This window comes from Scardinius erythrophthalmus (assembly GCF_964197995.2).
Source record: "Scardinius erythrophthalmus genome assembly, chromosome: 5".
NCBI classification, from domain to species: Eukaryota; Metazoa; Chordata; class Actinopteri; order Cypriniformes; family Leuciscidae; genus Scardinius; species Scardinius erythrophthalmus.
The window spans coordinates 43385932-43412616 of NC_138225.1; the positions used below are offsets into that span (position 1 = coordinate 43385932).

Genomic DNA, 26685 nt, shown 5'->3' on the forward strand with positions numbered 1-26685 from the left:
CGCTGACAGATGGGCCGAAGAGACCAGATGCTGTGACTGGAGAATCGAGGAAGGCGGTCTTGTCCGCGTCCCTGATTTCTGTCAAAGTCAGCCACAGGTGGCGCTCTAAAACAACCAGGCTGGCCATATTGCAGCCCAGGGCTTGAGCGGTGGTCTTTGTGGCCCGTAGCGCCAAATCCGTCGCACTTCTGAGGTCCTTAAAAGTGTCTGGCTCGTCCATAGAGCGGAGGAGCTTTGCCTGAAACACTTGGAGGGTCGCCATAGCGTGAAGAGCAGAGGCGGCTTGACCGGCGGCAGCATAAGCACGGCTGGCAATGGCCGAAGTAGTTCTGCACGGCTTGGATGGGTGCACAATTTTAGACCTCCAACTTCCTGCAGTGGGAGGGCATAAGTGTGCAGCGACCGCTTCCTCCAGTGGGGGGAGACACACGTAACCTTTTTCTTCAGCGCCGTCAACAGTGGAGAGCGTTGAAGAAGCCGATGAGCGCATTCGCGCTGAAAAGGGCGCGCGCCAGCTTTTAGTGAGCTCCTCGTGGACCTCGGGCAGAAATGGAGCGGCGCGCTGACGAGGGGCCTGTTGGCGCCCCGGCCGGTACCACTCGTCGAGGCGGCTTCTGGCGGGCTCGGCTGGGGAAAGCCAGTCGAGTCCCAGCTCGTCGACAGCGCGAGACATGACACGGAAGAGTTCGGCGTCGATGTTCGCTCGGGTGTCAGAAGGATCTAACTGAGAGGGGGGGGGGGGGTCCGCGGAGCCCGACCAATCCTCACTCTCAGATGGCGCCACAGAAACTGCGTCATCCATTTCTTCAACAGATCCGCCAAAAGAGACGAGTCCCCCCGCTTCAGACGAGGGGCGTTGGTCGCTCTGAGAGAACAGAACTGGAGAAGAGGGCGTGGGCGAAGCACGTGGAGAAAGGCCCGGCGTGCATTCGCTAAACTCACCGCGTTCAGGACGCCTCTGATCGCGCCGCTTCTTCCTACGGGGCACGCGAGGCGCCGAAGATGGAAGACGGGCGGGACCACTCACCGACGAAGCGAGCGCGAGTCTCGAGCGGAGAGTAGAAACAGGCATCCCGTCGCAGAGAAGGCAGCCGCCTTTAGTGAGCGCTGACTCGGCGTGCTCAGGGCCGAGGCAGGCCGCACACTGTGTGTGTCTGTCAGACACATGCAGGGGAACCCTGCAGGATTCACAAATAGAGAGCGGCATTAGAAACAACGCCGCGCGCTGTGAAAACAGCGATTTAGCTCTTTAAGAAAGCGAGAGATAGAGAAAAAGGATACTCGTCGGATGCCACAGGGAAACGCTCAGCTGGCAGATGCCGGGATGCGAAGCTGTTCCGCTGGACGGCTGTTCGACGACGAGAGGCTTCTATCCGGAGAAGATCAGCGACGAGGTGAGTCGAGAGCTGAAGGAGATTAAATCTGTCAAATGGCGAATTATTATCTATATTTATATGCTTTGATCACGTGCAGTTTCGCGCGCTTGACACTGGCAGTGTGCCAAGCGACCTGTTTGGTTCGCGCGCCTCTGCTGATCCGCCATTGGTTCGTGCAGTTCTGATTATTACCTCTTCTGATTATTCTTTTCACTCCTCTATCAGAAATCTTGCGAGGAGCACTGGTCGAGGCAAATTTATGGTGAAATTATTGTCTTTCCACTTCCGTATTATGGCCCCAAAAGTGCTCAACTGGACCATTCAGAAGCTTAGAATGGCGCCTATAACCAATGCCATCATTATGTTTTGCAACAATTAGGTTGCGAAGGTCTTGAGACAGCTCTTTGCTTTTACCCATCATGAGATGTGTCTTGTGTGACACCTTGGCAATGAGACCTTTTTGTAGGCCATCATTTGGGACTGAACCAGCTGTTATTAATTTCCACTGACAGGGGGCTGGATTGCTTTTTAATTACTATAAGTTTTCAGCAGTTGTCTTGGCTTTCCATGCCTTTTTGCGCCTCCCTTTCTTCATGTGTTCAATACTTTTTCCCTGTGTCATTTCACATTATTACACATAACTTAATTTCTGAACTTATTTTTGTTTGTTTCTTTGTATGTATGGCTTACTTGGGTTGTTACCAACATCTGGTGAAAATTTCATGTCAATAGCACCTTTGGAAATATATTTACTGAGTATATATGTGTATATATGTGTGTATGTGTGTGTGTGTGTGTGTGTGTGTGTGTGTGTGCGTGTGTGTGTGTGTGTGTGTGTGTGTGTGTGTGCACATATACACACACACACACATATACATACATACATACATACATACATAAATGCATTATGAAAATACAGATGATTTTTTTTTGCAAGAAATTAATTATTTTATTCAGCAAAGATGCATAAAATGAATCGATAAGACTTTACAATAATGTTCATTTGTTAACATTAGTTAATGTATTAACTAACATGAACTAACCATGAGCAATTGATTTGAGACTGTATTTGTTCATTTTTGTTAATAAACATATAGCAGTTCGTTGTTTGTTCATATTAGTTCATAGTGCATTAACTAATATTAACAAATACATCTCTTGATTTTAATAATGTATTAGTAAATGTTGAAATTAATATGAACAAATATTGATAAATGCCGTAGATGTGCAGTTTGCATTATTATTATTACTATTTGCAGTATTGCATATGTGCATTATTAATGTTAACTAATGTTAACTAATGAACATTATTGTAAAGTACTACCAATTAATTAATATTTAAGTAAATATTTTTACAAAATGTCTTTCTACTTTATATTCATAAAATAAAAAATAAAAAGGATTACTGTTTCCAACAAAAATAATAAGCAGCACAAACATTTTCAATAATGGGAAAATAATAAGAAATGTTTATTGAGCACCAAATCAACATATTAGAATGATTTCCAGAATATCATGTGACACTAAAGACTGGAGGAATGATGCTGAATATTCAGCATCACAATCACAGGATTAAAATAAAATTTTTAAATACAGTACTGGTCAGAATTATTTGCCCCCTTGGTAAATATGATCAAAGATGGATGTAAAAAATAAATCTGCATTGTTTATCCTTTTGATATTTTATTTAAAAAATAAATAAATAAAAAATTCAAAAATCTAACCTTTTATTGAAGTAAAATAATTTAAAGTGGGGGGAAAATCACATTATGAAATAAATGTTTTTCTCCAAAACACGTTGGGAACAATTATTTCCCCCATTTTATTAAATACTTTTTGCAACCTCCTTTTCCAAAATAACAGCTCTGAGTCTTCTCCTATAATGCCTGATGAGTTTGGAGAACACCTGACAAGAGATCAGAGACCATTCCTCCATACAGAATCTCTCCAGATCCTTCAGATTCCCTTCTTCTCTTCAGTTCACTCCACTCATTTTCTATAGCTTTCAGGTCTGGGGACTGGGATGGCTATTGCAGATGCTTGGTTTTGTGCTCTGCTCAGTGACCCATTTTTGTTTTGATTTTGATGTTTGTTTTTGGATCACTGTCCTGTTGGAAGATCCAAACATGGTCCGTTATAAGATTTCTTGCACAGGCTGTCAGGTTTTGATTTTTTTATCTGTTGGTATTTGATCGAATCCATGATGCCATGTATCTGAACAAGTTGTCCAGGACCTCTGGCAGAAAATTAGACCCACAGCATTAAAGATACAGCAGAGTATTTCATTTTACACATGTTTTTTATTTTTTTTTATCCCCTTATCCATATTAAGTGTTTGCTGCCAAAAAGCTCTTTTTTGTTTTGTTTTTGTTTCATCTGTCCATAGAACATTTGAAAAGTAACTGACACTACTGGAACTTCAAACGGGATGGGTTCTATGGTCAGATGAAAAAAAAAAAAAATGTTTTTGGCAGCAAACACTTAAGATGGGTTTGGTTCATACAGGGATAAAAAAGTACCCCATGTGTAAAATGAAATACTCTGCTGTATCTTGTTCAGATACATGGCATTATGGATTCGATCAAATACCAACGGATAAAAAAAAATCAAAACCTGACAACCTCTGCTAGAAATCTTATAACGGGCCATGTTTGGATCTTCCGACAGGACAGTGATCCAAAAACAAACATCAAAATCAAAACAAAAATGGGTCACTGAGCACAAAACCAAGCATCTGCAATAGCCATCCCAGTCCTCAGACCTGAACCCTATAGAAAATGAGTGAGCTGAACTGAAGAGAAGCACCAACATGGATCTGGGAATCTGAAGGATCTGGAGAGATTCTGTATGGAGGAATGGTCTCTGATCTCTTGTCAGGTGTTCTCCAAACTCATCAGGCATTATAGGAGAAGACTCAGAGGTGTTATCTTGGAAAAAGGAGGTTGCAAAAAGTATTTAATAAAACGGGGAAAATAATTGTTCCCAATGTATTTTGGAGAAAAAACATTTATTTCATAATGTGATTTTCCCCCCACTTTCAATTATTTTATTTCAATGAAAGATTAGATTTTTGCTATTTTTTTTTTAATAAAATATCAAAAGGATTAACAATGCAGATATATTTTTTACAGCCATCTTTGATCATATTTATCAAGGGGGCCAAACCAGCACTGTATTCAAAACTTGTATAAAACAAATTTTATATTGCAATGATATTTCACAATATTAATGTTTTTACTGTATTTTTGATCAAATAAATGGAGAATTGGTGAAGAAACTTCTTTCAAAAACATTATTTATTTATTTTTAAATCTGACCGACCCCCAAATTTTGAACAGTAGTGTAAATCAACTTATAAATGTATTAAACTGTATCCTCATATAATTCATAACTCAAGTCTATAAATGCTATTCTAAAGGGCATCTGAGAGCACATGCTGCTATGAACCAGTTGACTGCCTCTAGATTTCATGACTATAAAACTAAAGTGACATCTAATCAGATTAATACACTGTGATTAAATCAACAGTAATGCTGAATGCTCTTTAAAGGTTTCCAATAGAGCACAGGGACAGTGTGTGCGCAGTCAGCAGAATGAGTAAGACACAGATCGAGTGTACAGCTCATGAATTAGACAAAATATTGCTGCTCAGACACATCATGTTTTGCGGGCCTGGCCGTGGTACAACAGACTGCTCTCTGTAATATAGTTATGTATTAAATTTTGCCCTAATCAAGTGTGAAGCACCAAATTTCCAAGTAAGGAGCCAATCAAAAGGTTGATGTTTAATATAAAGCTGTATTCATTATATTAGTGGGTTTCACTATGGGCTGGCCTGGATCTATCATACGGGCAATCTAGGTACATCTCGAGATTCCACAAACTCTAATCTATCGTAGTTCTTGACAAGGCCTTTCGAACGAGCCCACCCACGAGGTCCAACTCGCCCGGGTCCCCGAGTTATAGCCATTTAAAGTCGGGGGTCTCAGCGAACGGTGATCCAGTAGGGGGCGTCCCCGAGGCCCGCCACTCTCGCGTTCGAGCAAGGGTCCCCGTGGGACCTCCTCACCCAAATTTGAGCTCTCTGGGTCTTCGCGTTGCGGAGATACTGAAAAATTTCTTCTGAGATCGTGTCGTCACCGGCGGCCCACTGGCGGCCGCCATTTAGAAGCTTTTCGGCTAATATCTCTGCGAAAAAAATTCTGAAATTCTGGTGCCTCCTTTGGAGGCTGTGGTTGTCTGGTAGAGGAGGGGGGCCCATGAGCTTTAGTGCCCAGGGGCCCCTGGGGGTACTAATCCAGCCTTGACTATAGGCAGGACTATACTACGAAATAGAATACAAGGGTCACTTTGACAGATATTAAAACTGGGCTGGGACAATAGGCTCTATGCATGATCGCTTCCGCATTTTGTCTCAGCCCGCCCAGTTACATCCAGTGCTGCGTCGGAAACCATGATCCGGTTTCTGGCAAGATGGCGCCGCTGTGTTTGGTACGCCGTCCTTTTCTGTTATGTTTGCTAGCGATCATTGTGCTAATCCCTGTTTTCATCCGCAATGTGTCATCGATATTTTGTGTACGACCGCCTGACACTGTTACAAATACGCGGTAATATGACCACCAACTTGCCTGGATTTGCCGGGGATTCAAATCTACCGCCATTCCTAGCTTCCGTGCCGGTCTATCTGTGGCGTCCTATTTGTCCGCTGCCTCGCAACGGGAGACGCAGGAGACGAGGAAAGAGAGGCAGTTTTCATGTAAAAATCAAAGAATACCTGGCATCTTGTTCCGTCAACATGGGTGTTTCTGGCTGCTTCAAGAATATATCCGAAGGTTATGGAGGGTTTGATCTACATCGCTTTCTACAGTACAGCTGCCGATGGCTCCCACCGGTTCTCCCAGACACCTGCTGTCCGCTTCCTCTTCGCCGGCCTGCGCGGATCCACCGGCAGGGCAGCGTGAAAGAGAGTCTTCCTCTCAGCCGTGCAGTTCCCCGCCAGACTGGAAACAACAGACCGGTGCGTGCAGCTCTGTTGAACGCTCGCTCAGTCACAAACAAGACGTTTGTCCTGAATGACTTCATCTCCACTCGCGAGTTAGATGTCTTCTTTCTGACGGAGACCTGGATCAAACCAGGTGACAACAGTGTTTTTTCTGAGCTCCTCCCCCCTGGCTATTCTTTCGTGAATACTCCGAGAGTGACAAGCCGTGGAGGCGGGCTTGCCACAGTGTACAATCAGAAGAACATAAACTGTCGCTCCATCCCATGTGAGAACTACAATAGCTTTGAATTGCAGTTATTCCTGATACAATTGACACCCCCCACACTGTGTGCTGTTCTATATCGCCCTCCTAAATATAATAAGGATTTCATTTCTGAATTTACTGTTTTTCTTGCTGATGTAATGCCAAAATATGATAACTTTCTTATTTGTGGGGACTTAAATATTCATGTTTGCTGTCCATCCAGTCAATTAGTTAATGATTTTCAAAACCTGCTAACCTCCTTTGACCTAACTCAGTCAGTGAATGCTCCCACACACAAACATGGTCACACGCTAGACCTCATAATTTCGCATGGCCTCCCAATATTAAACATAGAAATATTGGACATTTGCATTTCAGACCACTTCCCCATTATATTTGATTTCACGCCCCCCTCACCTCCAGCAAAATCCCTTGCCCCAGCTTGTAGCCGCCGTATCATCACTTCTACTACAGCTGATGAATTTGCTACTGCCTTCATGAATTCAGGTTTTCATGCCCTTTGCGAAAGTCCACCTCTGTGCCCTGAGGAATTCATCTCTTCTTTTTATTCCACCTGTTCAGAGATTTTGGACTCAGTTGCACCCTTGAAGCTGAGGACCATCAAACCTAAACCAGATTGCTGGTTGAATGACACCACACACGCCCTGAGGAGGCGCTGCAGACAGGCTGAACGGAGGTGGAAAAAGGACAAGCTGCATGTGTCCCTGGGTATTCTGAGAGTCTGTCTTTCTGACTATCAAAATGCTGTTAAAGAAGCCAAATGTAAATACCTCTCAAATGTCATTTCCAATAGCTGTAATCTGCCCCAAGTCTTGTTTAGTACAATTCAGTCTGTTACAAATCCATCTGTTAACGTGTTTGTAAATGTAGCTAAATCAACCTGTGACGAGTTTCTCCATTACTTTATTGATAAAGTGGCCTCAGTTAGACAGAGTGTAAACAGCAGTATAGCTGTTGGTTCATACGTGCACCTACCACCACCTTCTCCTCCTGCTGTTTTTGATGTGTTTGAGCCAGTGTCACTCGTTCAGCTCTCCAAAGTTGTCCAGAAGCTCAGATCTACCAACTGTTCCCTGGACATTGTTCCATCTAGAGTGCTTAAACAGGTTTTTGACACAGTAGGACCATGTCTTCTCTCTTTTCTCAACGCCAGCCTTAGCTCAGGGTCTGTCCCAACTGTTTTTAAGCAGGCTGAGGTCAGGCCACTAATCAAAAAACCTAAACTTGACCCATCAGTTCTCTCAAATTTCAGACCAGTGTCCCATCTGCCTTTTCTCTCTAAAGTTCTGGAAAAGCTCGTCTTCATACAACTTCAATCATTTTTGGATCAAAACCACATTTTTGAAAAATTTCAATCCGGTTTCAGGGCACACCACAGCACAGAATCTGCACTGTTAAAAGTGCAGAACGACATCCTGCTATCCTTGGACGCTAAAAAACCTGTGCTGTTGGTAATGCTGGACCTTACTGCAGCATTTGATAGGGTGGACCATTCTATCTTCCTGACCCGTCTGGCCCAGCAGGTGGGCCTTCAAGGACCCGTGCTGCAGTGGTTCAAGTCATATTTAGCAGATAGAACTTTTTCTGTGATGACCAATGATCTCTCTTCCTCTTCGGCCCCATTTTCCTCTGGTGTGCCACAGGGTTCCATCCTCTGCCCTGCTTTATTTTCCTTGTACATGCTCCCCTTAGGTTCTGTGATATCCCGGCATAATGTCTCTTTCCATCTGTATGCAGACGATGTACAAATCTATCTGCCAGTTGCCCAGAACTTCCCAGACACACAGTCCTTCCAGACATGTCTGCATGACATTAAACATTGGCTGTCACAAAATTTCCTCTGTCTAAATGAATCAAAGACTGAATTTATCCTCTTTGATGCCTCTAGTTCAACAAAGGCAGCTCCCGATCTTGCACCTCTGACCACCCACCTCAGTCTTGTAGTCAGGAATCTTGGAGTGATTTTGGACAGCAGTCTGAAGCTCGATAAACAGGTAGACTCTGTGATCAGGGCAAGTTTCTTCCAGCTTCGTCGGTTGGCCAAAGTCAAACCATTTCTCAGCCGTAGTGACCTCAAGAAAACAATCCACGCTTTTATTAGTTCACGCTTGGACTACTGAAATGCCCTCTACATCGGGTTAAATCAGGCCTCTCTGCACCGTCTACAGCTTGTGCAGAATGCAGCAGCCCGGTTTCTTACCAAAACCCGTAAACATGACCACATCACTCCTGTCCTGTACTCTCTCCACTGGCTCCCGGTCGAGTTCAGAATCCAGTTTAAGATCCTACTGTTTGTTTTCTGCTCCATCCATGGCCTTGCACCTCTTTATCTGTGTAACATGCTGACCCCTTACCAGCCCAGCAGAGCCCTGCGCTCCTCTGAACAACATCTGCTGGTGGTCCCACGGTCCAGGTGCAAAAAGTGGGGTGATCGCGCTTTTGCAGTAGCGGGGCCAAAACTCTGGAACGCTCTGCCCCTGGAATTACGCTCCATCATGGACCTGCCCCTGTTCAAGGCCAGGCTGAAGCACCATCTCTTTAGGTCAGCCTTTGACACCTGATGGACAACTGATTAGCATAATGATTTTATAGATGTGTTGTATTTTATTTTATTGTATTGTTTTGTATTTCACTCATTTTTTATTTTTTTTTGCCATTATTTTTGTCTCTGTCCAGCGCTTTGATCAACTTTGGTTGTTGTAAAGCGCTTTATAAATAAAAATTGATTGATTGATTGAAGCCGTTTTTGCATTCGGTGGAGATAATGGCAAATGACACTAGCGGTTTACAAGAACTTCCAGCGGTTAACGTGAATGATGTTAACAATATTGTGAGGCAGTTAGCTGTCACACATAAGAGTAAGGAAGAGAAGGGCTTTAAATGATATATTTCGAGCTACATCTACAACTTTGAGGGTGAGTATTCTCTCATATTATGCTAAATCCGACTAGCAAATCTTTTTCTAAAATCATTGTCTCCATTTCTGAGAAAATGAATTTTATTAAAGTTTTGCAGCTAGTACACTTTGCTATAAAAAACGCGCTATGCGGAAGTAAAGACACTGGCTGAGATTCTCAGCAGCGTTTGTGCATAGAATGTATACATCGATGCATTGTGAATCGAGAAATGATTCTGGATCGATTCCAATTTTTCTGAATGCATAGCGATTCTCTCTCGAATCGATTATGAGTTTCGTTTTTAACAGCAGATGGCACTGATGAAACAGCGTGCTTGTGAACCTTCTATAAAATAATAATTCATAAAGTTTAAAAAGGTTGAAGCGAATTACAAGGTTGTTTGCAGTGGGCTGTTTACATTAATCTTGTGTCATAAAAACATTCTGAGGTGCAATTACATTCTCAGACTCACATTCTTTGTGAGCATTTGAGCGTGCGGTTAAAAACTAGCCTAGATCACCATCTGCTGTTAAAAACTAAGCTCAGAATGAATTCGCGATGCATTCGTAAAAAATTGGTATCGATCCAATAATCGCGATGCATCAAAATTGTCCTGGCCCTAGCACATACACAAACAGACAATCACACTGAACCAGTTACCTGTGTGTGATGACAGAGGTGAGTGAGGTCGAGGAAGGGCTGATGACTGTCCACTCCCTATTAGACTTTTTCTGTTGCTTGTTCTGCAGCTAGAAAAACAAACCAAAGAATTGTGTTTTGTGAACAGACCACTGCAAGAATACCTGTGTTACAGAAAAATGTCAACATCAAGACTATTTGAGAGGCATTAATACTTTAATTGTGCATCTGTCATTACATAAAGTATCACTGTAGCAAATGTAACAGATGTACCATTATAGATAATTGATTTAATATTAGAACTGCATTGGTAAATAGCAAATATAATTTCCTCGAACACTGCTCTGTGAACATGCCAAGAAAAACTAAGGTCATGAAAATTAAACTTGCTCTCCTACTGTACATGATCTTAGTGAATTATTTGACATCATTTCACATCCACTCTCTATGCCAGGGGCAGAGGCATCATGCTCATTCAAGCACGTGGTCCCTCAGGTTTTTGAGCCAAATGGATTTGAACACAGCTTCCAAAAGACAATAAATAATATTTGTACTTTTGAAAATGTGATTATAACATTCAGTGAGTCTTGTGATCAACTGCTAAATTCAAATCTGCTTTCGCACTTTGGCTGGCACTGAGCCAGAGACGGATGTGCTCACTTAGTATCACAACTATTCAGTGTTTACTCTAATCTTAGAATATTGTAGGTACCCTACAAAACAAACAATGCCCCAAAGTTGTCATCTTTTGGTGAAATTCTTAGTTTTGAAGCTAAAATATGTCACACAGCCTATAGGCCATTCATGCAGAACCATCGTGTTTTGGTGTGTGGGTGACAATACAATAATTTTTATACTGTACAAGCTGTATATTCTATCCCCTAACACTAAACGTACCCATCACATAAAACTGCATTTTTAGATTTTCAAAAAACATCACTTACAAAAAACATCACAGCTGTTTTCCTCATGGGGACTAAAAATGTCCCCACAAGTTCAAGGATTTTGGATATTGCCATCTTTGAGGAGACATTTTGTCCACATAAGATTGGGTTTACCAGGACCATACACATATACACACACACAAAATACATCTGGCAAGAAAATACACAAATTTATAAGCTGTTAGAAACTTCCCAAAGTGTAGATTATAGAGAACTTGATTTTTTTGTGTTTGCCCTTGTAAACCTCACTTGCCATGATGTCAGGGCATTGCTAAGGTGTTATGGGAGACTACAGAAAATTGGTAACTGATTACTTATTGTCTTTACAGTACATATGAAGACCTCCGATGCAAAAGCCTCTAAAAGAGTCAAAAATGAGATGATAATATTGAGTGAATGCTCTCCGCACATAGTATACGTTCATCAAATACAAACTCACTAAATCCCAGCATCAGCCCATTCAGAAATGCCGGTACTTGGGTAGAAACCTATACATAGGAGGCTGATAACATTTTTGATATTAAACAAAAACTTTAGACTGACTTAGAGCCTTTTGCATCTGAAGTCTGCATATGTCAAAAGAGAACATCCTCAAGTCTATGACTGGTGTTTTTTTCACCTGTTCCACTGAAAACCGATTTTGATAGCTTAATAATAACAAATATATCATATATCCATGCAAAAAATACATAACTCCAAGTATGGGCAAATGGAATAGTGATGCTTTACCAGCACACTAGTGGAGAACAGGGTGAAATCCTAGAGGGGAAATGAACATGTGACTTTGGCCTCTTCTCTAGCCATTGATCCCAAAGCTGGTGTCTAAATGGCAGCCTGGCAGACATCACAGATGACATTGCAAAGCCCTTGTGATCAACACCTCAGCAAAGAGACTGTGAAGAGCAACTGCCAGTGAATCTATCACATGGAGGTGTTAAAGAAATAGTTCGCCCAAAAAGGAAAATTCTATCATCATACTCACTTTCAAATTTTTTTTTTTTTTGAGGAACCAAAAGTATGCATTTAATACAATGTCTAGGCTGCTCTTTTGCATACATTGGAAGTGAACTATGACTTTAGCCATCTCTATGATTCATAACTTATCCTCTCCCACTTGAAAGCATGGATTCTGTATTAAAGAAAAGGCCATGAGAAATAAGTGTTCGCCACAGCTTATTATGGGCATGAAGGTTAAGACAGTTGAGTATTCCTCTCTGAGTTAGAAAGGTCAGCACATTGGCTGAAAATGTGCATGATTTTAGGAAAACAAGAAACACTTTCTAGCTTTTAGTGAACTAAGATGAATTAGGCAACAATCATAAGTATTTGAGTGAGACCTACCAGTGCAGACAAATATGATTCATAAAACATCTAGAAACATTACTACAAACCATGATGTCTCTGAATAATATGACATTTGGCTACATACTGTATGCTAAAAAAAAAAAAAAACTTTAAATAATTTTACTGTAGGTGCAGCATCAGATGACTCTATGACTCTTATATGACTCTAAAAATAAATAAATTTTAAGTAAGAAAAATGGCAATAAAGCACTTTAAAGGAGCCATATTATACATTTGTGTACCATTTTTGTTTTAATATTTTCTCCTGAAGCCCACCACAATGTTTCTTGCACCAAATACAGTTCCACTTTAGTTTTACATGGCCATTTTTCACCTTTAATCTGACCCTTAGACTTCAGATATGTAAAATTATGTAACTTTGGATATGTACAGTAAACATTTGCAGTCATATGGTACTTTTGTAAGCTCATGGTTACGATGTTAAAATTTCATGACAAGCTGTTTTTGCAATAAACGGTGTTTTGGACCTGTGAAAGAATTTTGAGATGTTACTTTAAAAGAGCAAGAAAAGACCCCTTTAAATGCGAGGCATGGTTCAGTATAATATCTGGTTCATGAGAGCTCAGTTAAAGAGGATCAGATTTTGCTATTTATACAGCTCTTACACAGGCAGATTAAAAATGAACGGTGCTCAGCTCCATACTTCTTACTGTAGCTATGACAATTCAATAACTCATGCTACATCTAGAAGAAACCCACACAGAAATGACTGTAAGTAATGTAATGACTGAATCATAAAGTATCAGTCAATGCTATGCTACTTGACAACAGACATTTTGCTTCCGTCGCTGTGTTTAAATGCCTGAATGACTAAAGTCACGTTACAAAAGCCAATTGTGTAGCTGTCTCTTTAATGGTCTTGGCTTGTCCTCAGTGAGTTCTTTGTTTAATTTACAAAGAGTTAAATCCATCATTGTTCATTTCATATAAACAGAGTCTCTGCTAAATTATATGACAATGTTGTTGGTTCATGTGCTTTACACATGCTTCAGCTGTAGTAATCATGGGAATGTATCGTTTGAATCCAGTCATATCTTTTTTTCTTCCTACAAAATCATAAAATGAATGCCTTGAGTTAATTTCAGTGCTAATGCTAATAAATGTGAATTACTGTATATGATGCTCAATTTATAAAGCCCTAGAGAAACATCCAGTAACTTCACTTCTAAACATCGCCCTGAAGTACGATCTGCACCAGCATCTGCCCATGCCATTCAATACAAAAATGAAACAAAAGAAATATCTAATACCTAAATTACTTTGCAAGTGTCACTAATTTATATCATGTTAACAAAACTTCATGGCCAACATGTCAGAAGACTCAGAATGTCAACAATAGACAGAAAAAAACACATTCTGTACTCTAAAAACATGATTGAATACAAGGACACATTTGAGGAACCAAGAGCCTAAATCAAGGTCACTTTGGTGAATTAAGAAGAGATACACAATATAACATTTAGTTATCGTATAATTTTACTAAGGAACACATGAGGAAAGCCTTGTTATTGGTGTCATAGTTGAGTGTCATTGTCACAGTTATTACACAAAGACACATACGGAACCCTCCACCCAGTACAAACCAATAAACACAGCACTGTGAAGAAAGCATGATGTACAATCCTGTCTTCCTTGCATGTTTTCCACAACTAATTCACTTCAAACAAATGACAGATTCAGTCAGATTTACTCATCCTGAGGACACTAATCGGATCATCTGTATCATCAACGGTAAAATGGGTCATTCCCAGGATTAAAATATGTGCAAGAAGGAAAAGCAGAAATGCACATGAATGCATGATAGCAGAGATATCTATGGCTGGTTGGCCTTTTGGTGAAGGTTTGGTCTTGTCACATGAAGGATACAGCGCAACTTCAGCATAACTGCAAAAGCAGTGTACCCGACTGTATCCGTCAAATAACACGGAGACAGCCAGCAATGCTCAAGAGGATTTAGAAAACAATTCATTTTCCTCACATTCAACATGCATATTTAGACAAATGCATGGTAATTACTCCGGTACGTAAATATCTTTTGTGCCTGCCGCATGCACTGAACAAAAACGTCCTGATTACAATCAAGAGGTACTCCACTTCAGAATTCACAAAGGAAATTGAACACAATAGAAAACACAGCACCTGCATTACCATATTGTTATTGTATATAACCTCAACTCACTTAATTCTTGATAAAGTTCTTAGACTTAAAAACCCAAACCCACAAAACTGTAAATTGGCAACAAACAATCAACCTGAACTTGATTACCTTTTGGAGCGCCGTAGATTTGTTCCACTGATAAAGTAAGGCATAGAAAAGTTGGAGAGCATAGTCCATAAGCTGGAGTCAGACATTGTCCTAAAGTCATGCCCCCAGAGTGCTCTGAGGTGTCTTAAAAAAGAGAGTGAGGAGAAATGCCTGGTTTCCAAGAGAAGTAGGCACCCAGCGCAAGAGTCCCGGGAAGTCCTCCCAGCACAACGCTCTGCCACTACAGAGTTTCGTCCAGGAACATCTGCTGCTCGCTGCAGCATACACAGGCTGTCAAAGGGACGGTGTGTCCTTTAAAGTGTCCTAAATCGAATAGTGAGAAAGCTTCTCTGAGCTGTTTCCTATTCAGGTCATATCCATTCCTGCTCGAATGCTGGATGCCTCTGGGACAGAGGGACAGGACTACTTCCAGCAGGATGACTATTTGTTTTGATGTGAAAGTTGTGTGGCTTTGCTGCTACCCTGTAGACTCATTGAGAGTCAAGAATGCTCCATATCACGTAACAGGCATCTACCGTACCACATCCTGAGGCAGGGAGGGGAGAGGAAAGGAAAGGAAGGGAGGGGGTGTGAGTCAGAGGAGCAATGCATCATCAGCAGACGACGCAATGAATGCAATCACGGCTCTCCCTGTCTGGCCCTGCTCCAAAACCCCTACACTGTAAAAATAAAAGGTGCCTGGAGGAACCTTTTGGGGTTCTTCACTTTGCCACACCGGCGGAACCACCTGTAGATCCTCTAGGCACCCTTTAAAAAGGGACGGTTCTCTGAGGAACCACACAGGTTTCCAGAGGAACTCTTATATTAGGCACTGTGTGGAACCACTTTGGGTGCCTCCAGGAACCAAATTTCATTTTTTTTAATATTTAATTTCATGTTGTTACTATGGTTACCTTTGACATCTATTATAATAAACAAATTGAGCCAAATACAAAATAAGAATTGTTTATTACATATTTGATATTCATTTTTATACATACACTTCCATGCACATGGGGAAAAAAGCTAACTACAGATTAATATCAATGACTACACAAAAAAATAGTGTAATACATAAGCAACATGAATAATCAACCATGTATATACAATAGATAAACAAGAAAAGACATCTCAACAAAATGCATGGAAACACATATGTTCCACTAAATAAATCAATGTAAAAAAATTACATTTGAACTAATTAAAAATGTCCATCATACTTAACTTTAAAACATTTGTGTTTCAGTCCGATGGTTAGTCTAACATCACTGTTTCCAAGTCCAAAAGCTCTATCAGATGCCAAAAACAAACAACAGTGCTAATATACACTAATTGTGCTGTAACCTTTATCTCTATACCGAAATCTCAGATGGTTAGTTATTCAGCTATTTTGAATCATAAAATGTTTAAGTCTGGGATGCCATTAGACTGGAGACTGTAATGTACACTATGGCTTTTGAAAAGCTTAAATGTGTGACTTGAATCAACAGTGTTCATAAATGGTTGTTGAGTATTCTCATGAAACAAGATAGAGGAAGTAGAAGTAGAGGCTTCGACCCGAAACAGAGTTAAGGTGCAGTAAAATGATCTGTTGTTCTGTGAATGTTCACTGGTGAATTCAGTCATTTCAATATGAATTCACACTGCCAGCAATTTCGTTTGTGGTCAAAAAAGTCACTATGGGACCAAGTTGGTGTGAGGTACTTAAAGAGTTGGAAAAGTGAAAAGGTACAGCATCGTTTTCCGTTTGTTTTTCCTCTTTTCTGGTGGATGGTCCAGGCACTTCAATGATTTTCAGGTCTACAGGAGGATTTTTATTCTTGGTCAAACTTGTATTTCAGCTTACCGAGATCCCTGCAAAGTACAAAATTTACTGTTAGTAATGTTATTAAAGTGATAGTTGTGAAATTTAAATAATTTCCTCAGCCTTGTGACGTTCCAAACCTGTTTGACTTTCTGTCTGTGGAACCCAAAAGCAGATCTCAGGCATAATGCAACCCCAGTCACCATTCAGTTTCACTACATGAAACACAAGAAGAAAACAAATGTGTAAATCATTCATGAAACCATTCTTATGTACACTTGTCTAGTTCAATTCAATGCAACAATTTATGTAAAAATGGTTAAGCTCCAAAAATGTCCCAGAAAAGATCCTAAAAATAATCAATGAGTTCACAACTCATGTGTTATGGGTTGTGTTGCAAGTCTTCTGAAGCCTAATTGCTTTTTCCTATTTATTTATTTATTTATTTTTTGCCGAAAAAGACTAAACTTGAAGTTATAATTCAGAGTTAAAATGTCTATAGCATTTTTTGTGAATCAAACCTGTGATATTATTTTTCTGAGTAACATGAATGAGATTTGAGATCATGAGAAAAGATTTTCAGAGAGTAACTGATTAAAAAACACAAGTACACAGTCAAACAATACAATTTCACACAGAGAAAGTTCATAGTAATAAAGTACAGCATGTGGTGCAGGTAACTTACTGTAATTCAATGTTGCCACTGAAATGTTCAGATTATTTTAGAAATGTAATGGTTGTTCTGGGGAAACAAAAGAACAAAGATGATTATTCACAACATAATATTTATTGACCAGTAAATGGCTTTAAAATGGTATTTGAGAGAATGAGGGCACTGTAGTAAAGTTAGGCTAAACAAAAACAGACCAAACTATAACCTGTTTTTGTTATTCATAACAAACGCCAAGAATCAGAGAATTTTCTAAATTAGTTAGGCTATATCAGCAATTTGAAGACACAGTTGTACAAAATATGTTGAATTGAATGACTAAATCAATCTAAGACAATAAGTCAATCATTTCCATTTGTTCATTAGATCAACGTAGTTAGCATCGCGGCTAAAACCTTCATACCAGATACTGTGCAATAAACGAGTGGTAAACACTGTAAAAACGTAGTAATGTATAATAAATTTAGTTTATATATATGTGTGTTTAAATATATAGTGAGTAGACTCTGTATTTATATTTATTTGGCGAGTTTACAAACCTTGTAATGGAGAGCCGAATAAACGGCGGAAGCTTTGATGAGAGGAGCCGTTACTTTCCTGATGACGATCAGCTGAGCTTTGTTGCGCGCGAGCAGCGCGAGCATCACTGAAGCGACGACAGCAGAGGAATAGCAGCAGTTTCGTGACTGAATAAACACTTTTCTCCTCCTGCTTCTTCTTCTTCATATAATATTATTATTATTTAGTGTTGTTGTTTAAGGTTTAAATGACTTAATAAAATAGGCCTATACTAAATATATGTAAGCTACCCAAGTGAAAAAGACTATAGTTACTGTTAAATGTATTAAAAATGCATTAAAGTATATTTGATTTGTAGGTCTACTAAAAACACACTCAAGTACATTTTTAATACATTTAATAGTACATCTTTTTCACCTGGGTATGTATACTGAATCAAACTTGCCTATAATAATAATAATAATAATAAAAATGCATTAAAGTAGGCTATATTTGTATTGTAGGTCTACTAAAAACACACTCAAGTACATTTTTATTAATAGTACGTCTTTTTCACCTGGGTATGTATACTGAATCAAACTTAAGTAGCCTATAATAATAATAATAATAGGATAATAATAATAATAATAATAGAATAATAATCTAATTCGGGCCTCACTGAACCATTGGGTTCCTCCAGATGCTGGCTTTAACATTAGAGATCTTCCAGGAACCACTTAAATGTTAAAAGATCTTCCAATAACCCTTTTATCGCATTTAAGTTCCTCTATTTTCACCCTAAAGCACTTCGAGGTCTCATGGTAATGAAAAGGTGACTCCAGAACCTCTGAAGTAAATACAAAGTGCTTAAAGGATCCCATAAGTTCCAGCAAGAACCTCAAAGATTGTCAATGCTCCTCCAGTAACCCTACTATAGGAAAAAGAGCTTTGAGGCACCAAAATTACATTTTGAAGTTCCTTGAGTATCCGACAGGATACTTGAGGCTCCTTTAGTTTTTACAGTGTAGGGCCATTTGAAATGGAAATGCACAGCATTTCAACCGTAACCATGTGCAGGTCCACCTCTTTTCCCTTCTCCTTTTTTTTTCTTCACTGGACCTGCCATATGAGGAAAACCACCCTCTCTCTTCCACTTCAACACCTTTGATCTGCTCCTGTTCTGTTCTTCAATCTGCTCTTTTGGCAGGCAGGGACACGAGGCTCAACCTCCCTGACACATGACAGATGAACTTGGTGGGGTGGAATGGGGCTGCTCGGTCTTGAAAATTATCTGTTGAATCCAGATGGGCCGATAACCACTAAGGTGCACTTAGGACAGGCCTGAGAGAACATATGAATAAGCCAGGCACACAAACAGGCACACAGACAACTGATCAATCCTTCAAATAATGCTTCAGATATGGACATAATAATGAGGACTCTGGTCATGCATGAAGTGAGCAAAGTCTAGCTCAATCAATCTGAAGTCTAATGACTTCTTATATCTTCCTGCAAGACTAGTGACCTATAGAACCTTAACAAATCTGGGAACAATCCAAGCCCACTCTCATCTGTGTCAGCCCGTGCTCTATATATGTACAGTATGCACCGTTTCTGTGTTCTTATTTGTACAGGACGAACCAGAAAAAAATATCAGTGCTCTGATTCAACAAAGTGCAAGGCAGCTCTTAAAGCTGAGAGTATACCTCACTTGTCTATAAAGACAATCGCACACATGTGAGTGATTTAAGTGAAAAGAAAGATCCACTAGATCCATCTGCCTTCACAGTCAATGGGGTATACTTAGAAAGAAGAATTGTGTAGCAAACTGTGCATAAGACCGAGCAAAACCAAATATAACAGGGCACACTATTAAAAGATAAAAGCACTCAAGTAATGACATAGCAGTACAGCAGAATTTCCAACTTAACTTTTAAAACTTTACACTTAACTGTAAAATAAAATATTAGTCTCTCTATAGTACTTTGGACATTAGTGATACTATTTATTTTGACTTACAGGACTAGTTATGATTGTTTATTTTGCCCTAAAGCGAACACCTTTTAGTTTTGCCTGAGAAAGGTAGTGCAAATTGCATTTTACCAATCAGCATCCCTAGGAGGAATATTTTTCAGAAAGCATGCAAATGTTCTGTAATGTAGTCATGACCTTCTTTTCATCTAAACAGTTCCACCGTTTACTGGTCTCAGACTATTGTGTGTAAACATCAACTAATCAAACTAGTTCAAACAGCTCAATGACCCACTTCATCAGCTATCCCAAAATACTTTCTTGATGACAAACAAGGGCAGAGTGACTGTGCCTTTCACAGTTCTGGCTTCATCATTAGGGCTTTAAATGGAGAATTCCAGAATAGGCTACAAAGTGAGCTTTGTGAAACAAAAGGAAGCTTCAACAAAACGTGACGATTGTCAGAATTGTTACAAGGGAATGAGTATAGATTTCAGCAATCAATGGTCCTGTTCATACCTAGCCTTAGTGATCTGATTACAAGAGGGTGAGCTGGGACAGCAACATGTCTCAAATTAGTCTCCTGTGACCATCAGGGGCGCATTAACGCACAGGCATCAATGGGCTGAAGCGCAGGGACCTATACTGTGCAGGAAAATAATATTTCTCAAAAAAATATTTGCATATATGGAAGTTTACAGCAGTGACAACCTTATTCTATTAAAAAAAAAAAAAAACTCACACACCCATACATTTTCAAGACTCGCAACTGCTTTTCGGCGAAGCTCTGCTGTGTGAATGGAACCAGACTGAACAACTATTTTTCTGTAACGTCATACAGTGCGAGAGAGCCGCTCTGCGCTGAATGTGGGTTCAGTAACTTACAAAAGTGTGGATCTAATCTGCATGTCATCTGAAGGTTTTAGATCCAGTCACTGTGTTCCATTGGTGCTGGTCGTGTCTCAATTTTAATTTAGGGAGGTTTTAAATCTGAGGACAGAAAACCAGGAATCACAATATTGCTTGTGATTAAAAAAAAAAAAAAAAAAAACTGCATGAGCACTACATGTTTCCAAGAAAAAAAATCATGCTGTTGCGCTTTCTATGTGCTCACATTTTAGTTTGCAATGCCAGAATAGCCCACATTTATGCCAAGTGATTTTTTAATCCAATGAATAATGAATAATTAGTTTAATTCATGGTTTTTATACCATCCCTGTTAACTAGAGGTGTTTCCTATGAGGAGACAAGGAAGACAGAACATCCTCAAAAAATTGGATGAGAAAATAAATCAACTCATTTTTCTAAAGTAACACTATCCAACAGTGACACCAATAGGTAAAGTTGTAGCGGGAGTCCATGTGTCTCTTGCCTATTGAGTTTTAATAGACCCCCTAGACATGCAGTGGTTAGGTGGGGGTTATTGAGAATGAATGGGGGAAAGTCACGTGAAATGAGGCAATGCCTCCATCGCACTATGATTGGTAATTAAATTGTTACTGTCTTTAGTTATTATTTTGGAATAGATGTAAAAATGTTTTAAAAAACTAAATTGATGAGATTTATACTTGGTTTTAATAAATAGAACATTAATTACATAATTGTTACATGTTTTGCATTTTCTTTTCATATTACCTCCGTATAAAGCCAGTAATTATGTACTGTTACTATATAGTGTTGCTAGTGTTGTGACGCTCTTTGTTTATGTAACCGCTATCTGCTGGCCAACCAGCCATAAGCGCCACCAACTGGCAAAGATTGAATTTGCGCATTCATCTAGATTGGACTCATATTATTACTCAGCATACACACAGTGTTGTAAATGTTAACCGCTGTATCGACAAAATACATTTGATACAATTAATTGGCAGGAAGCTAAAATATTTTTTTTTTTTATCTGGGGTAGTGGGGCTACCGCAATGCTGTAGCTTACGGCACCCCTGGTTACCATTGGTGATCAAAGTTCAAAGGGAGGGTCACTGATTTTGTGAGTACGTCAGAGATAATGTCAGAGTTAAACTGCATGTTCATAAAGCACAAACTATTGCTTTCAATAGGGCTGCACGATTAATCGCAATTACCATGTAATCGCACTTAAACCGACTTGGCTTATCACAATTTTGAAATCGCAACGGCTGCGATTATTTTTTATGCGCAGCTTGTCATTGATGTACAGCTCTGTAAACTCCACCTGAAAGCACTGAGTTTGAGTCACTTATAATGTGCGTTTGAAAAAGCAACACGCGTCAAACATGAGAAGCATTTATGAACCTCTTGTCCAACAAAAGACAACATTTAATAACATGTTTTTACTCCAAACTCACTTCATAATGACAGTTGAGCATCCTTCTGTGAGATGATGTGGCTTCTTATACAGAATAAGGCAGTCGTGAGTTTATAAGTCATGTTTAATCAATCAAAGCGTTTCAATCTTCTGTTTATTCAGCTACAGCGATAGGAATTTCCTGGAATGATGCGTGTTACGGTACTTAAGCGGTGAGGCATATTTGGCGTGTCTGCGTGGGATGCCCTCTGGCTTTCAGATGGAGCAGCATTTACTACCGATCAGCCGCACTCCACTGACAAGCTGCGCAGAAAATAATTGCAGCCTTTGCCAAATCGCATGCAGTTTCATTGCATTTAATTGTGCAGCCCTAAATTATATTATATTATATTATATTATATTATATTATATTATATTATATTATATTATATTATATTATATTATATTATATTATATTATATTATATTATATTATATTATTAAAATATATATATATATTTAAGTCACATCAATATGTTTTGTGGAAACTCTTCATGAAATGTATTCTAACCTTTTCTAACCTTGTGCTGTCAAGCCTGCAAAAACCAATCATTAGTACCATTCAAAAAGTCTTTCAAAAATTGAGAGTACATTTCCTTTGTCTTAGTGGTAAAAAGAATTCACTGCCACAGTTCTTCATTTTTAGGATTTGAATGACCTAGTAACAGTTTCCCCAAAAATGGTGCAGAGATCTTTCCAACAAAATGCTCAATGGCCAAAGCAGCAAATCCTATTTATCACATAAAAGAGAGTGAATGAGAGAATCACCAAAAAGACTGGAGGAAGGGGGTGACACTAAGAATGTTATATAAGCACAAGGAACAATACTATTCCCCACATTTTTAGAAAAGGAAATCCCAATCAAAGGCATTGAATGTAAAAATAATAAAACTCAAAAGAGATAAATGAATGGAGACCATGTGCCGTTTCGATCGCTGAAATCCATGCTTTCATTTTCAGTGGCAGAACACAGAGCCTTGAACATATTAAGCCTCAAAACAAAATGGCTATGTGAAAGAAGCACGCGCTTACCTCCAAAAATGAAATGCGTGCAGCGGGCTGCATGGGCTGCAAGGGCTTGTGGGAGTTGGGCTCAAGCTTCGTGGAGTGAGGCTGGAAGTCAAATTGAGTTTTGAAATTGAAAACAGTCTCTGTCAGGATGCAGCCTTTGAAGTTGAGAGCTTATTTATATGCAGAGACACAAGCTTGCATGCATTAACCACAGAGCAGCGTCATGCATGACTGTTCAAGGTTTTTTCGGTAAAATGCTGCGTTGCAAAAAGGGTTACCACAACATTGGTCCATTACATTCCATTGCCTAAGAATGAAATGGTTTTGGATTGTACACTTGTTGATATACAGACTGGCCACATGCGCACATTTAACTTAACATCGGTAAAAATAAAAATCCCCACTGTTAATCTACAAGCATCATGCTTCTATCAAGCGTTACGAAGGTCCCTTCATTGAGAAACAAAACATGTTTGGCAAAATTGCTGAGCTGACATGTCCAGGAGATACGCAGGTATCTGTATCCTTAGCAACAGCAGCCATGATGCAACATCTGATCACAGCCACAAACATGCATCTGCTACGACCCCTGTAAACAAAAACAAAGGCGCCTCATCTTATCGAAACGTCAAAGGCCAATCTAATATGACGAGATATTAACTGTTTATGTTATGTCGCTACAGTACGGTGACCTGCTAACAGGTTGACAAACAATCAGGCCTTCTGTAGGGGCAATACAGCCACATGATTCAATAAGTGACGGAGATCAAAAACTATAAATACGCAGATAGGAGCATAGCCAAACAGAAAGGCAGCTGCTGCGCAATTCCTTCTGGCTCAAGTCTGACAAGCCGTGACTAGAAGATGATCCAATATTGATCTAGCATCATCATCCTTTATCCAAACATGAGCCTGTGCTATCAAAATCACATGCAAAGCCATCGCAAAGGGACACTAGCTGGATCTACACAAGCTAGCAAACCTATATTTACCCTTCAACACATGCTGCAGACGCTGTTACTGTGGTAATGGTGCACTGCTCAGATGTGCTGTCACCACTACAGCGACAGACACACTGCAGATAAACAGTCTGCTGTCATCACAGCCAGAAAAGATGTGAGAGAGAATGGAAAATACTCACTCCAATGTCAACCCTGGAATCCTCAGTCTCTCCCGCTGGGCTTTCATGGTCGCGCTGCGCTCGTTCACTCTATTGTGTACATGATATATTCGCGTCGTCTGCCTGCCCGCACCCCCATGCGCTGACAAAGAGCCAAAGCCAGGCTCTGGTGCGGAGAAACCGGCTGAGAGCTTGTCACAGAAGAGGAGTAGATACAGGGGACCTAGTGCTCTGAGCTGTTCAACTTCCACCCGAGCTGTCAGATGTGATCATCAACTGCCTGTGGAGGGCAAGGAGGCTGGGCGACAATCCTTTCCCCCTCCCCTGTCGCTCACGCACCAGCACTAAACAGACCTACATGCCCCTCCTCCACCAAAGAAGCAGCCTTACGTCAGCAAAGCACAATCAGAGGAGTCTACATGCAGCACTTCCTATCTGCAGCAGGGCTGTTGACCATCATTCATGTTGTCTGTTTTCCCCAATTACACTGCAGCATACACTGTGTGAATGTTCTTCAATAAGATAAGCCATAAATGTCTCAAAAGGACAAGTCTTCAAAGAGAAACCAAGACATGAAGACACTTCATTAGTGTTTGCATATGTTTGCAAGGCAAACATAATCTTTTCTCATAGTTGGGTATCTCACAGTTGCTATCTGTGAATACTAACAAATCATGTGGCTTATTCAGAAGAGGGGTGCTGTTTTTTCTAAGTAATCAGAATTATGGCTTTACCTGTCGGACGATAAAATGGGCAAATCCCACAGACAAATGAAGGAAGGACTTGAGCAGGATATCACAGAGACTTGTAAGCTACAACCTACCAACTGCGTAGCAGTGGACTAAATAGTTACATAAAACTGTCAAAAATGACAGTTTTCATTCATTGAAATGAAGCTGAAATACATCAAATATAACTTACGATAATTTGAAATAAAGCAAATAACTGACATAAGTTTAAGTTAAAACAATAAACTAAAACAAAAATAAACAGAAATGCCCTGGCAACCACGCAGAACATCTACAACTGCATAGTCATGATACCTTAGCATCACCACTGAAATAGCCCAGCAAAAAAACTGAGAACATCCAGACAACCACATAGCAACATGCTAAAACCACTCAGAAACACCTTAAAGACTTCAGACGGGAAGTCAACCACCTAGAACACCCCAGTAACCGCATATCAACACCTTGAAAACCCTCCTCACATTATTGTGGTGGTGAGTTTTTCACAGGCAAGCATAATTCAAAACTAGATAAAAAGGTAAAACATTTAAGGAACACACAAAACCACACAATAGCCTAAATTTACTACAGTAGAATGCCTTGAAAAGAATCTTGCGATTATGGTACATGGAGAATTTTGCACTAATCTGTACCAGGCACCGGGTTTCACTGGGGACAAAGGTGCTTGGAGACCGTTGCTATAATGAGCTCAAGCCTTAACAAGCAATTTAATCTGAGTTCCGCTAAATACCTGCTAATGAAACTCATAAAGCCGAGAAAGACATCAGACCTGAATCCACACTTGTTAGCAACTTAGTAACATCAATATGCAGACAGTAAAATGAGTGACATATTGCACAAAGCCCTAGCAGATACGTATAGAATTGCTGAAAAGATGAAGATATGGCGTAAAATTAACACTTGCTACATAATAAGTGGGATGACAAACATAAAAACATTACTAGCCAGGTATTGCAACATCATATTTAAATACATCACATTACATTGAAATGTACTTTCAAAGTATGAGGGTGCCAACAAAAGTTTGTACTTTCTGCTATATGTACTTGAGTGCAATTTTAAGCTTACTGTAACCATGGATGCTACAATCAGCATAATCCTTTCTGTTTTTGTTTTGTTTTTGTTTTTAATTAGAGATGCATAATACTACATTTCTCAGCCGATATACCTACAGTATAGCTGAGAATGATATCTGATATTCTTAAGGGGGGAATATCTCTCCCAAATAAAGCTGTAAACTATACTGGGAACTCTCTTATTTGGTACAATACTATATTAGAGAATAAAATTAACAACAAAGCCCAAAGTACTATATTCAACATGCTATTTATTTTTATATATAATAATTACACTCAAATAAAAACTGAAATGTTTGTATACAGCTCAGTTGCACATATGGTAGTTTTCATAAACAATTGTCTTCAAATTGATTCAAACATACATATATAATTAACAGTAAATAAGCTCCTCTCTAGTGTTTTTGATAGCTAACTAACAAAATGTGAACATTGGATGATTTTCCTGAGGTAAATACATGATACATGCGTTAACTTGGCCTAAATTCAACAAGGAAAATTCTCTTCACACACAGTATGAATTTGAGCAGTCTGACACATTTTTCCACCTCCTTTCGACTGAAAGGATATAATCGGCTCTCATCATCGGCTGTTTTTAAACAATCGGCTGATGGATGATAATGAAAATAATTGCTTTTATCGGCCAATATCAATTATTGGCTTATGTATCGGTGTATCCATAATTTAAATACATACTTATGCTCTTAGAAGTGTGCACGCCTGGAACTACA

The 26685-nt window shown here is 39.6% G+C and overlaps 1 protein-coding gene across 11 annotated transcripts in view; it reads right to left on the reverse strand.

Annotated features, from left to right (window-relative positions):
- mast4 (microtubule associated serine/threonine kinase family member 4) overlaps nucleotides 1–26685 on the reverse strand; it is a 171813-nt gene that overhangs the window by 46466 nt on the left and 98662 nt on the right. For 5 of the 11 annotated variants that reach the window (XM_081364905.1, XM_081364907.1, XM_081364904.1 and 2 more), the window contains exon 5: nucleotides 10201–10289. In XM_081364905.1, the coding sequence (XP_081221031.1) occupies nucleotides 10201–10289 (89 nt within the window). Of the gene's footprint in view, nucleotides 1–942; nucleotides 1362–10200; nucleotides 10290–20561; nucleotides 20600–23030; nucleotides 23112–24150; nucleotides 24414–26685 lie in introns of those variants that run through there. The other 6 variants (XM_081364903.1, XM_081364910.1, XM_081364909.1 and 3 more) reach the window with 4 other exon arrangements.